This window comes from Triticum urartu, chromosome 3A (genome assembly GCF_056163025.1).
Source record: "Triticum urartu cultivar PI428250 chromosome 3A, HENAU_Tu73, whole genome shotgun sequence".
Classification (NCBI taxonomy): domain Eukaryota; kingdom Viridiplantae; phylum Streptophyta; class Magnoliopsida; order Poales; family Poaceae; genus Triticum; species Triticum urartu.
The window spans coordinates 606355973-606369696 of record NC_141875.1 but is presented as its reverse complement, the minus strand read 5'-3'; the positions used below and the strand labels follow the sequence as shown (position 1 = coordinate 606369696).

The window sequence follows — 13724 nt, the reverse complement described above, 5'->3', positions numbered from 1 at the left end:
TGCATACTCAGGGAGAACACTTTTATCTTGAAATTTAGTGAGAGATCATCTTATAATGCTACCGTCAATCAAAGCAAAATAAGATGCATAAAAGATAAACATCACATGCAATCAATATAAGTGATATGATATGGCCATCATCATCTTGTGCTTGTGATCTCCATCTCCGAAGCACCGTCATGATCACCATCGTCACCGGCGCGACACCTTGATCTCCATCGTAGCATCGTTGACGTCTCGCCAACTATTGCTTCTACGACTATCACTACCGATTAGTGATAAAGTAAAGCATTACAGGGTGATTGCATTGCATACAATAAAGCGACAACCATATCGCTCCTGCCAGTTGCCGATAACTCGGTTAAAAAACATGATCATCTCATACAATAAAATATAGCATCATGCCTTGACCATATCACATCACAACATGCCCTGCAAAAACAAGTTAGACGTCCTCTACTTTCTTGTTGCAAGTTTTACGTGGCTGCTATGGGCTGAGCAAGAACCGTTCTTACCTACGCATCAAAACCACAACGATAGTTCGTCAAGTTAGTGATGTTTTAACCTTCTCAAGGACCGTGAGTAGCCACACTCGGTTCAACTAAAGTTGGAGAAACTGACACCCGCCAGCCACCTGTGTGCAAAGCACGTCGGTAGAACCAGTCTCGCGTAAGCGTACGCATAATGTCGGTCCGGACCGCTTCATCCAACAATACCGCCGAACCAAAGTATGACATGCTGGTAAGCAGTATGACTTGTATCGCCCACAACTCACTTGTGTTCTACTCGTGCGTATAACATCAACGCATAAAGCCTGGCTCGGATGCCACTGTTGGGGAACGTAGTAATTTCAAAAAAATTCCTACGCACACGCAAGATCATGGTGATGCATAGCAACGAGAGGGGAGAGTGTGTCCACGTACCCTCGTAGACCGAAAGCGGAAGCGTTAGCACAACGCGGTTGATATAGTCGTACGTCTTCACGATCCGACCGATCAAGTATCGAACGTACGGCACCTCCGAGTTCTGCACATGTTCAACTCGATGACGACCCTCGAACTCCAATCCAGCCGAGCTTTGAGGGAGAGTTCCGTCAGCACGACGGCGTGGTGACGATGATGATGTTCTACCGACGCAGGGCTTCGCCTAAGCACCGCTACGATATGACCGAGGTGGATTATGGTGGAGGGGGGCACCGCACACGGCTAAAAGATCAAACGATCAATTGTTGTATCTTACGTACCCCCTTGCCCCCGTATATAAAGGAGCAAGGGGGGAGGTGTGGCCGGCTAGGAAGGGCGCGCCAGGAGGAGTCCTACTCCCACCGGGAGTAGGACTCCCTCCCTTTTCCTTGTTGGATTAGGAGTGGGGGGAGGAGGGAGAGAGGAAGGAAGGCGGGCGCCACCCCCCTCTCCTTATCCTATTCGGACTAGGGGGAGGGGCGCGCGGCCCTACTCTGGCCGCCTCTCCTCTTCTCCACTAAGGCCCACGATGGCCCATTAATCCCCCGGGGGGTTCCGATAACCCCTCGGTACTCCGGTAAAATCCCGATTTCACCCGGAACACTTCCGATATCCAAATATAGGCTTCCAATATATCAATCTTCATGTCTCGACCATTTCGAGACTCCTCGTCATGTCTGTGATCACATCCAGGACTCCGAAAAACCTTCGGTACATCAAAACTCATAAACTCGTAATATAACCGTCATCGAAACTTTAAGTGTGCGGACCCTACGGGTTCGAGAACTATATAGACATGACCGAGACACGTCTCCGGTCAATAACCAATAGTGGAACCTGGATGCTCATAATGGCTCCTACATATTCTACGAAGATCTTTATCGGTCAAACCGCATAACAACATACGTTGTCCCTTTTGTCATTGGTATGTTACTTGCCTGAGATTCGATCGTCGGTATCTCAATACGTAGTTCAATCTCGTTACCAGCAAGTCTCTTTACTCGTTCTGTAATACATCATCCCGCAACTAACTCATTACTTGCAATGCTTGCAAGGTTTATAGTGATGTGCATTACCGAGTGGGCCCAGAGAAACCTCTCCGACAATCGGAGTGACAAATCCTAATCTCGAAATACGCCAACCCAACAAGTACCTTCGGAGACACCTGTAGAGCACCTTTATAATCACCCAGTTACGTTGTGACATTTGGTGGCACACAAAGTGTTCCTCCGGTAAACGGGAGTTGCATAATCTCATAGTCATAGGAACATGTATAAGTCACGAAGAAAGCAATAGCATCAAACTAAACGATCAAGTGCTAAGCTAACGGAATGGGTCAAGTCAATCACATCATTCTCCTAATGATGTGATCCCGTTAATCAAATGACAACTCATGTCTATGGTTAGGAAACATAACCATCTTTGATCAACGAGCTAGTCAAGTAGAGGCATACTAGTGACACTCTGTTTGTCTATGTATTCACACATGTATTATGTTTCTGGTTAATACAATTCTAGCATGAATAATAAACATTTATCATGATATAAGGAAATAAATAATAACTTTATTATTGCCTCTAGGGCATATTTGCTTCAATGTCATCCAACTGTGTGTTTCCCTTTGGGTTCTCACCTTCACACAAAACAAGGAGCAATCAAATCCATGCACATATTCTGACTCTAGTCTTCTCTCATTATCTTCCAACTGTTCAGAAGTGTCTAAATGAGTGGACTGTTTCCTAGGAACACACTTTGAGTTGCTCTGTCAACTTATTGTGTGGGTATCATAAGTCAAAAATTACTTAAATTAGAACAAGTTTATATGTATTAATAACATATAGCAATACTTACAACACCAAATTAGTTTAATTCATTGACTTAGAAGGAAGAAGAACCATATCTTCCCTCCGAGAGTGTTGCACCTTCCAATTAGCTCATCGAATAGGTAGACCCTTTTCTTTTTCTTTGTTTTCTTTTTGCTTTTGTATAACTACATTCATAAACTTTACAAATACATGTAGCAGAAATAAATTCCTACTATTTTCCTTGAAGAAGAAGAAGTTTGATGTAGGATAAATTAGACCTACAATTAATTTGGAAAAAAAATACTACCCCCGGCATATGGCAAAATAACAAGCTATCATGATCTCTCGGCTTATTACCAGTGTGGTACATATGTCTCTCTAGTATTTCCAACAAATTTTGTAGTACTACTGCACATCACGAATTACAAGATCAAGATAAGCAAGCCTCAACTTTTCAGCACGCCGGCAGACGCCGTCTGCCCACCCCTGGCGTCTCTTCGGTCGGGCGACGCTGCCGGCGAGCAGAACGCCGGCGTTGCCACCGTCGACGTGCCCTTCTCCGTGGCCTCCTCTATCGTGGACAGGCACCTAGTGGGCCCACCGAACAACCTTTTCCACCTCTCGAGCTCGCCCTCGTCCGGCTCGTCATCCGCCTGCTCGCCGCCGCGGGCCGCCCGCTGCCGGCTCCTGGCCAGGGACGTCGTCCGGACGAACCGGCCCTGGGTGCCGTCCTGGCAGCAGACGCCGAACAGGACGAAGCCGCGGCCGGACGCCACGCCCTCGCGGTCGAGCCACCGCCTCCGGACAAGGACGACGACGAGCAGGACGAGCAGCACGACGAAGATTGCGCCTGTCAACGCGGCGGCGAGCACCAGGCCGGCGTCGTCCATGATTTCTGCCTCCTCCCTCGCCTGAGATAATTCGAAGCAAGAGCTGTGCAAGAATGTGCACTACTCTTTTTTTTAGAACAATGTGCACTACTCTCTCTGGTAGAATTTCTGCACTTGAGATGTGTCTGTCAGGGACCAAGTAGTTGCCGGTCTTTCTGCTCCCGGGCTGCCAGTGACAGTGAAAACGGCGGGTTCGTCTCTCCGTCCTCGGAGACGAATTGAATGCACAATGACTCGGGTTGTGGTCATTGGTCAATGGCAATTCACCACACGGTGCCTCCCGGCGACCATTCCATACTTGCGATATTTCTTGGTGCGGATTTTTCAGTATTCTTCGGATAATTCTGTGGAGGGGAGGAGCTGATGCTTGCGTTGTTGTTGTTTGCTGCTGGTGAGCTCCGCTGGCCTGATTCTCCCTCGAGAAGGTCGTTGCCGTCAAGCAGCGGCATGAACCCTAGCGAGTTGATACAGTCTCAGTACGACTCGTTGTGAGAAACTAAATACGTGAATATTTATAAACTGAACAACTCTAGATATATATGATTATTATTTTTCCAGAAATGATATTGGGCGAACATCAGATTTGTAGCGAGTTCCATCGAATCGTCCCTCAGACTGGTCATAGTGGGGAGTAACTTAGACTAGTGTCATATATATGACACTAGACTAAGAGGGTGCTTGGATACGTTTTAATCTCATGACTAAAAGTAGTGGGACTAAAACTTACTAGCCTCTCCCATGCTTGGATCCAAATACTGAAGAGACAAAAATCAAGTTAACGAGCATTTATTATCTTCCAAACCCTCCAATCAGAACTCGCCTGTGTTAAAGGAGAGGAGTTAAATAAGGAGAGAGAACTAATCCACATTTTAGTAGTGGTACCCCTGACTAAAACATTTTAGTCTCAAGACTAGTTTTAGCCTCTCTTTAGTCAGGGGTGCTTGGAACTTTAGCCTCTTAAACAGACTATTTTTAATCAGACTAAAATAAGTCCCTTGGATCCAAGCACCCTCTAAGTTACTACCTTCATAATGCAAAGTAACATAATGGTAGTATCATAGATGACTTCATTTATTACCTTCTAGACTCATCTTGTCTTGGAAAACGCTATGTTACATTAACATATTATGTTACCAGCTCTCATTAATTACTTGCCACATAAGCAGAATTTTCTTGAAGTGCGGTATGTTACTAGCAAAGAGGGTGCTTGGATACGTTTTAGTCCCATGACTAAGGATGCCCGTAATGGGAGTATCATAGGTAGTATCATGCATGCCAACTAAGCAATTTTGATGAGGTGGCATAGAATTAAATGAAGAAAAAGAGGCTTGAGTATCATATCATGATATCGTATCATATTAAATGATGTGCTACTTTGTGTCATGCATGGCAATAAATGTAGTCCTCTATGATATCAACATATGATACTATACATTAGGGATGTAGTATCATATGCATGATACTAGTATATGATACTCCCCATTACAACCAGCCTAAAAGTAGTGGGACTAAAACTTGCTAGCCTCATCCATGCTTGGATCCAAATACTAAAGAGACTAAAATCAAGTTAATGAACATTTATTATTCTCCAAACCCTCCAATCCAGAACTCGCCTGTGTTAAAGGAGAGGATTTAAATGAGGAGAGAGATGACTAATCCACATTTTAGTAGGGTTACCTTGACTAAAAAAATTAGTCTCAAGACTAGTTTAGCCCCTCTTTAGTCAGGGGTGCTTGGAACTTTAGCCTCTTAAAAAGACTATTTTTAGTCAGACTAAAATAAGTTCCTTGAATCCAAGCACCCTCTAAGTTACTCCCACTATGACTAGCCTCATGCCGTCGGATCACATGCATGCATGTTGGCGCAAAAAGTCATGCCACGTCAGATCCGAAACTCGTTCGCTCGAGACAAAAGCAGCGCAAACGTAACTAAACAAAATAGGGCCACTTTAGAGCATCTCCAGCCATTCGGCCCCCTCAGGGCTTGAAATAGCGTCGTCCTAGGGCCCGCCGGCTAAAAAAACAACATGGGGCCGATCGGATTTCCAGCCGCCGCCCCCAGATCGCCCTAGGCGTCGTTTTTTAAAGGTTTTTAAAAAACATACTTGGCCAAAATTCAGCCGGACACGACATAGATTCGGCACAATTTAGGCGTTTCATCATTTTTTACATATTTAAGACATAATCTAAAACAAAAATAGAAAAACAACAACTACTATTGCTGCACCACCGCCGCCCGCCGCGCCACCTACAGGCTGAAGAAGTTGCTGAAGGCGATGTAGTCGCCGATGTCGTCGTCCTCCTCCTCCTTCTTCACACCGCCACCGTCTCTGCTGGACCCCTGCCCGGGGTCGCCCTGGCGGACTGGTTTGGCTGGCGGCGGCGCCTCGTCGTCGCCGTCCTCGAGGACGATGACGCTGCCCTTGTCGTGACCGCGGGATCTCCTCTAGGGTGCGGCGCTTGTGCTCCATCTCCAGTCGGACCCAGTCCTCATGCGCCCACTTGATAGCGGCCTCATCGGCGATGGCCATGTCCTTGTGCTCGCTCTTCATGGCGTCGAGGCCCGGCTCCGTCTTCGGCTTGACGAGACGGGAGGAAGGAGCAGAGGAGGAAGAGGCACGGCCGCCCTCGTTGATGACGAGGGCGCCGCCGCGGGTGCACCGGCCGAGCGGCGTCTCCACGGGCTTGGCCTTGACGTTGGCGAGCGCCGGCGACCCGGAGGAGCGAGAGGAGGAAGAGGTCCCGCCCACCATGCACCTCGGAAGCTAAGGGCCGCTGTCGGTGTCAAAACCGGCGGATCTCGAGTAGGGGGTCCCGAACTGTGCGTCTAAGGTCGATGGTAACAGGAGACAAGGGACACGATGTTTACCGAGGTCCGGGCCCTCTCTATGGAGGTAATACCCTACGTCCTGCTTGATTGATATTGATGAATATGAGTATTACAAGAGTTGATCTACCTCGAGATTGTAATGGCTAAACCCTAGAGGTCTAGCTTGTATGGCTATGATAATGAGTCTCCCCTATCCGGATTAAGTCCTTCGGTTTATATAGACACCGGGAAGATCTAGGGTTACACAAGGTCGGTTACAAAGAAAGGAATCTACATATATGGTCGCCAAGCTTGCCTTCCGCGCCAAGGAGAGTCCCATCCGGACACGAGTGCAGTCTTCGGTCTTCGTATCTTCACAGCCCATCAGTTCGGCCCATGGTTAATAGGCCGGACGCCCGAGGACCCCTTAGTCCAGGACTCCCTCAGTAGCCCCCGAACCAGGCTTTAATGACGAGGTGTACGGCACGCAGACTGTCTTCGGCATTGCAAGGCAGATTCCTCCTCCGACGTCTCCCAAGTATGTGTTTGGCCTTCAATTCAGTGTCGCACCCTTCGGCTCCTGTGCATTTATGACTTCATCCTCCATGTGTTGGGCGAATACGGACGGTCGGGGTATCTTTTGCAAATAACGCCCTAGCCCTGCAAGAAAGAGTGTCTATTTAAAGAGATAGGATCTCAGATCCTTTCGGCACCACACGGAGAAAATCCTCAGATACTGCCATGCAAAACCATTCTAACATGGCCAACATACCCAGCTCCTCTTCTCGTTCCAACCCAGAGAGAGGCGAGTGGGAGAGGTGCTCCGTGTCGCACAACCAATTGGTGAAGCTGCAAACGCAGGGATTTCTCCCTCCTGCGGATCTGGTCCCTGTTCGAGCAGTATTGGCCTCCTTCAATGGCAAAACCCAGGCGGAGAGTTTCCCCAATCCATCTGCGGGAGAATGAGTGTGCTTCGTCCCCTATCTGCTGAGGGGCGTGGGATTTCCAATTCACCCATTTCTCTGAGGGCTTCTGGAGTACTATGGCCTCCAGCTGCATAATTTTACCCCGGCCTCCGTCATGCACATTGCAGGTTATGTCGCTTTATGTGAACTTTTCCTGGGTTGCGAGGCCCATTTTGATTTGTGGAGAAGACTGCTCTGCCTCGTCCCTCGCAATCAAGGTGGGTCAATTTTTGAAGTGGGAGGAGCCGAATTGTGGCGCATCGTCGGGACCGGATACCTGTCCGGCACGCCGATGAAAGCTCCCGAAGAGTGGCCTTCCAAATGGTTCTACATCGACGACGTCGCTCTACCCGATCCCGTCCGCATGGGCCTCCCCGATTTTTCAAATGCTCCGCTGAAGAAACGCCATAGCTGGCGTCCTCGGAGCCTCGAGGAAGAGGATAGTGCGGAGGTCGTCCTGCTGCTGGGCAAGATCAAGGCGCTTGCCTAGTCCGGATTGTCAATAGTCGAGGTAATGGCAATCTCTATAACGCGGGGGGTCCAGCCACTCCAATACAGAGGGATGCCCATGTGGCATTATAACGGGAAGGACGACGCCTCACGCTATGGTTGGAAGGGCCCGAAGACCCCCACCGCCCTGGCCAAAATATTGGTCGAGATGTATAAAGGGGAGAAGGAGGGGTTCACCTGTCTCGAATATCGAGACGAATTTTCCATGTATAATCCTCCCAGCTGGGTAAGGTTCAGCTCCACTATTTTACTCTTGTCCCTGAATCATTCTTGACAGGCAGCGTCTTATCTGCTCATAACAGGAATGGCGAAAGGCTGTCGAGGGGATCCATGACCCTGCCCCTCAGCCGGAGAATCGCAACCGGGATCTTGACCCCGGATATGAGGAAGATCCGGACATATTTGTGGAGCTTGAGGATGGAATATTCTATCAGATGTGTTACGACGGTACATATGTACCCATTATCGCCGACTACCCCGGCCTCCTTCCTGCTTCACGTATAAGTAATCCAAAGACACCTTATCAAAAGAGTTTTCTCATTCCCCCTTACCCACCGCACTGTCCTGCGCTTTAGAAGGGGGAGCGTTCGGTGCGCCATGCTGCCCCGAGGGCATCTCCGAAGAGAGCGTCCCCCATACCAGGGAAGCCTTCCAAGAGAAAGGCCAACGAAGATACGGCCGAGCCTTCATCAAAGTGGTATGAATTTGCAAGTATGCATCTTGGCAGTCACATCCAACTGTGACCTTTCCGTTTACCCTGTATCAGGAAAAAGGCGTGCCAGACTATATCCGGGGGTCCGACCGGTCATACTTCCGCAGCCGGGATTCAAATCCTGCCGTGAAGACGGGGGGTGACGCCGGACTGTCCTCCAGCCGAGGACTCGGATGATGTATCCGTTACCAACTCGGAAGTGGAGAGCGCCATCAATCATCGGCGCCGCAAGACCGTTTTACAAGACCTGGGCTTTTGAAAAGAGTCATTTAACGCTTTCAGCTCGGCCGATGCATACATCCGAGCTGCTCAAGATGGGCTTAACAGAGCCACAAAACGACATTTAAAAGATGTGCAGGTAAGTTTGTTTTATGATAACCATATACCAGTAGCCACTGAGACTTAAAGTAGTTGAAACAACTGATTTAAGGATCAATGTACAACCAGGTGCTTACGGAGAAGAACACCCTGTTAACTCAGGAACTAGAAAAGTGTCGGAGCTAGCTGTCTGCTGCCAATGCCGACCTGGCGAAATCCAAGAAGGCATCCCCCGGTAATGTTTCCCTCCATCGAGAAATGATAACTGTACACTAATAATGCTAATCTGGTTGCTTATCTTTGTATTGGATTGTTAGACCAACTGCGAGAGCAGCTGGACGCCGCTCGAAGCGAAGAACACGGAGCCAAAAAACTGCTAGCAATGGGCGAGCGTGTGTTAACAAAAGTCGTTCAGGAGAAAAAGAAGCTCCAGGATTCGAACACCAAACTGGGCGAAGAACTGAAAGACGTGCGAGCTCAGCTAGCTGACTCCATGAAGGAGAACCAAAAACTGCGAGGCGGCAAATTCAGTATGTGGCCGCATTTATCTCATAATGGTGTGGAAGTAACAGTAGCTGATATAGCTATGATTGCAGGTGTATTGACGGGCCGCCCCGAAGAGGAGGTGTCCAGATCATCAAGTGGTCTTCTGCAAGAGCTGTCGCAGTTGCACGAGCAAGCTCGGCAGGCAATGCGGAGTGTAGCCAAGGCCTTATGGCCATCCGACTCCCCTCCAGGGAGTATGGAGAAACTTGTAGAGCTGTTCAAGGGAGCGCGGCGGCGTATCCCTCTATGGAAGATATCGGCATGCCGAGAGGGTGCGCCGGAAGCCTGGGCCATGATAAAAACGCGGTATACCAAGCTGGATCCGAATCACATGGCCCGGGTCGGACCGCTAGGGTCAAATGGGGAAGAAATTCATGTTAGTTTAGTATATGGCCAAGTAGAGGTGGCTGCTAAATACTCACAACAGGATTGTAAGTTTGACTGCCTGTTGGACGGTATAGAGGAGGAAGTTTTTGAGTCCTAAGTGAAGGAAATATGCCCTAGAGGCAATAATAAAGTTATTATTTATTTCCTTATTTCATGATAAATGTTTATTATTGGTACCTCTTGAGCACTACGTTGGATTTCCCTGAAGAGGAGAGGATGCTAAAGCAAACTAGCGTGAGTATTTCCCTCGGTTTTTGAGAACCAAGGTATCAATCCAGTAGGAGGCAACGCGCGAGTCCCTCGTACCTACAGAAAAACAATAGCTCAACGCAACCAACGCGCTTAGGGGTTGTCAATCCCTTCACGGTCACTTACGAAAGTGAGATCTGATAGAGATGATAAATAATATTTTTGGTATTTTTGGTATAGAGATGCAAAGTGAAAAGTAAAAGGCAAAGTAAAAGCAAAGCAATAATAAAGTGATGGAGATTGATATGATGAGAAAGAGACCCGGGGGCCATAGGTTTCACTAGTGGCTTCTCTCAAGAGCATAAGTATTCTACGGTGTGTGAACAAATTACTGTTGAGCAATTGACAAAATTGAGCATAGTTATGAGAATATCTAGGTATGATCATGTATATAGGCATCACGTCCGAGACAAGTAGACCGACTCCTGCCTGCATCTACTACTATTACTCCACTCATCGACCGCTATCCAGCATGCATCTAGAGTATTAAGTTAAAAACAGAGTAACACCTTAAGAAAGATGACATGATGTAGAGGGATAGTTTCATGCAATATGATAAAAACCCCATCTTGTTATCCTCGATGGCAACAATACAATACGTGCCTTGCTGCCCCTTCTGTCACTGGGAAAGGACACCGCAAGATTGAACCCAAAGCTAAGCCCTTCTCCGATGGCAAGAAAAACCAATCTAGTAGGCCAAACCAAACTGATAATTCGAAGAGACTTGCAAAGATAATCAATCACGCATAAAAGAATTCAGAGAAGATTCAAATATTATTCATAGATAGACTTGATCATAAACCCACAATTCATCGTTCTCAACAAACACACCGCAAAAAGAAGATTACATCGAATAGATCTCCATGAGAGAGGGGGAGAACATTGTATTGAGATCCAAAAAGAGAGAAGAAGCCATCTAGCTAATAACTATGGACCCGTAGGTCTGAAGTAAACTACTCACACTTCATCGGAGGGACTTGGATGATGATGTATAAGCCCTCCGTGATCGATGCCCCTTCCGACGGAGCTCCGGAACAGGCCCCAAGATGGGATCTCGTGGATACAGAAAGTTGCGGTGGTGGAATTAGGTTTTTGGCTTCGTCCCCGATTGTTTCGGGGTACGTAGGTATATATAGGAGGAAGGAGTACGTTGGTGGAGCTTCGAGGGGCCCACGAGGCAGGGGGCGCGCCCTAGGGGAGGCGCCCTCCACCCTCGTGACTGCCTCGTGGATTTCTTGACGTAGGGTCCAAGTCTCCTGGGTCTTATCTGATGAGAAAATCACGTTCCCGAAGGTTTCATTCCGTTTGGACTCCGTTTGATATTCTGTTTCTCCGAAACACTGAAATAGGCAAAAAATAGCAATTCTGGGCTGGGCCTCCGGTTAATAGGTTAGTCCCAAAAATAATATAAAAGTGGAAAATAAAGCCCAATATAGTCCAAAATAGTAGATAATATAGCATGGAGCAATCAAAAATTATAGATACGTTGGAGACGTATCAATTATTCATGCTAGAATTGTATTAACCAGAAACATAATACATGTGTGAATACATAGAAAAACATAGTGTCACTAGTATGCCTCTACTTGACTAGCTCGTTAATCAAAGATGGTTAAGTTTCCTAACCATAGACATGAGTTATTATTTGATCAATGGGATCACATCATTAGGAGAATGATGTGATTGACTTGACCCATTCCGTTAGCTTAGCACTTGATCGTTTGTTTACTGCTATTGCTTTCTTCATGACTTATACATGTTCTTATGATTATGAGATTATGCAATTCCCGAATACCGGAGGAACACTTTGTGTGCTACCAAACGTCACAACATAACTGGGTGATTATAAAGGTGCTCTACAGGTGTTTCCGATGGTACTTTTTGAGTTGGCATAGATCAAGATTAGGATTTGTCACTTCGATTGTCGGAGAGGTATCTCCAGGCCCTCTCGGTAATACACATCACTATAAGCCTTGCAAGCATGATAACTAATGAGTTAGTTACGGGGTGATGTATTACGGAACGAGTAAAGAGACTTGCCGGTAACGAGATTGAACTAGGTATTGGATACCGACGATCGAATCTCGGGCAAGTAACATACCGATGACAAAGAGAACAATGTATAGTGTTGTGCGGTTTGACCGATAAAGATCTTCGTAGAATATGTAGGAACCAATATAAGCATCTAGGTTCTGCTATTGGTTATTGACCAGAGACGTGTCTCGGTCATGTCTACATAGTTCTCGAACCCGAAGGGTCCGCACGCTTAAAGTTCTGTGACGATCGGTTTTATGAGTTTATATGTTTTGATGTACCGAAGGTAGTTCGGAGTCCTGGATGTGATCACGGACATGACAAGGAGTCTTGAAATGGTCGAGACATAAAGATTGATATATTGGAAGCCTACATTTGGACATCGGAATAGTTCCGGGTGAAATCGGGATTTTATCGGAGTACCGGAGGGGTTACCGGAACCCCCCGGGGACTAATGGGCCTTGTTGGTCCATAAGGGAAAGAGAGAGGGGCCGGCCTAGGGCAGGCAGCGCGCCCCTTCCCCCTGTCCGAATTGGACTAGGAGAAGGGGGGCGGCGCCCCCCTTTCCTTCTCTTTCTCTCCCTGCCTTTTCCCCTCCTAGTAGGAGTAGGAAAGGGAGGAATCCTACTCCTACTAGGAGGAGGATTCCTCCTCCTAGGCGCGCCAACAAGGGTCGGCCGGCCTCCTTTATATACAGGGGCAGGGGGCACCTCTAGACACACAAGTTGATCACAAAGATCTCTCCCAGCCGTGTGCGGTGCCCCCTCCACCATAATCCACCTCGGTCATACTGTCGCGGTGTTTAGGCAAAGCCCTGCTGCGGTAGCTTCATCAACATCGGCACCAAGCCGTCGTGCTGACGAAACTCTTCGCCGAGCTCTACTGGATCGTGAGTTCGCGGAACGTCACCGATCTGAACGTGTGCTGAACGTGGAGGTGCCGTACGTTCGGTACTGAGGATCGGTCGATCGTGAAGATGTACGACTACATCAACCGCGTTGTCATAACGCTTCCGCTTAACGGTCTATGAGGGTACGTGGACGACACTCTCCCCTCTCGTTGCTATGCATCACCATGATCCTGCGTGTGCATAGGAATTTTTTTGAAATTACTACGTTCCCCAACAGTGGCATCCGAGCCTGGTTTTATGCGTAGATGTTATATGCACGAGTAGAACACAAGTGAGTTGTGGGCGATACAAGTCATACTGCTTACCAGCATGTCTGATAACCCACAAGTATAGGGGATTGCAACAGTTTTCGAGGGTAGAGTATTCAACCCAAATTTATTGATTCGACACAAGGGGGGCCAAAGAATATTCTCAAGTATTAGCAGCTGAGTTGTCAATTCAACCACACCTGGAAACTTAGTATCTGCAGCAAAGTATTTAGTAGCAAAGTAATATGATAGTAGTGGTAACGGTAGCAAAAGGTAACAGTAGTAAAAGTAATGTTTTTGGGATTTTGTAGTGATGATAGCAATACCAACGGAAAAGTAAATAAGCGAAGAACAATATATGGAAAGCTCATAGGCAATGG

At 47.5% G+C, this 13724-nt stretch overlaps 1 protein-coding gene and 1 pseudogene across 1 annotated transcript; both read right to left on the bottom strand.

The window, feature by feature from the left end:
• Positions 1-2980: 2980 nt before the first annotated feature.
• Positions 2981-3830, bottom strand: LOC125548876 (uncharacterized). Its single transcript, XM_048712401.2, has one exon. The coding sequence runs from the start codon at positions 3655-3657 to the stop codon at positions 3214-3216; it is 444 nt and encodes a 147-aa protein (XP_048568358.1). The 5' UTR covers positions 3658-3830; the 3' UTR covers positions 2981-3213.
• A 2074-nt stretch (positions 3831-5904) lies between these two features.
• LOC147980758 (uncharacterized) lies at positions 5905-6409 on the bottom strand (annotated as a pseudogene).
• Positions 6410-13724: the final 7315 nt, after the last annotated feature.

What these genes read in the sequence shown, in the direction of transcription:
- LOC125548876 (XM_048712401.2), bottom strand. Translation starts at nt 3,657, where the DNA reads ATGGACGACGCCGGCCTGGTGCTCGCCGCCGCGTTGACAGGCGCAATC.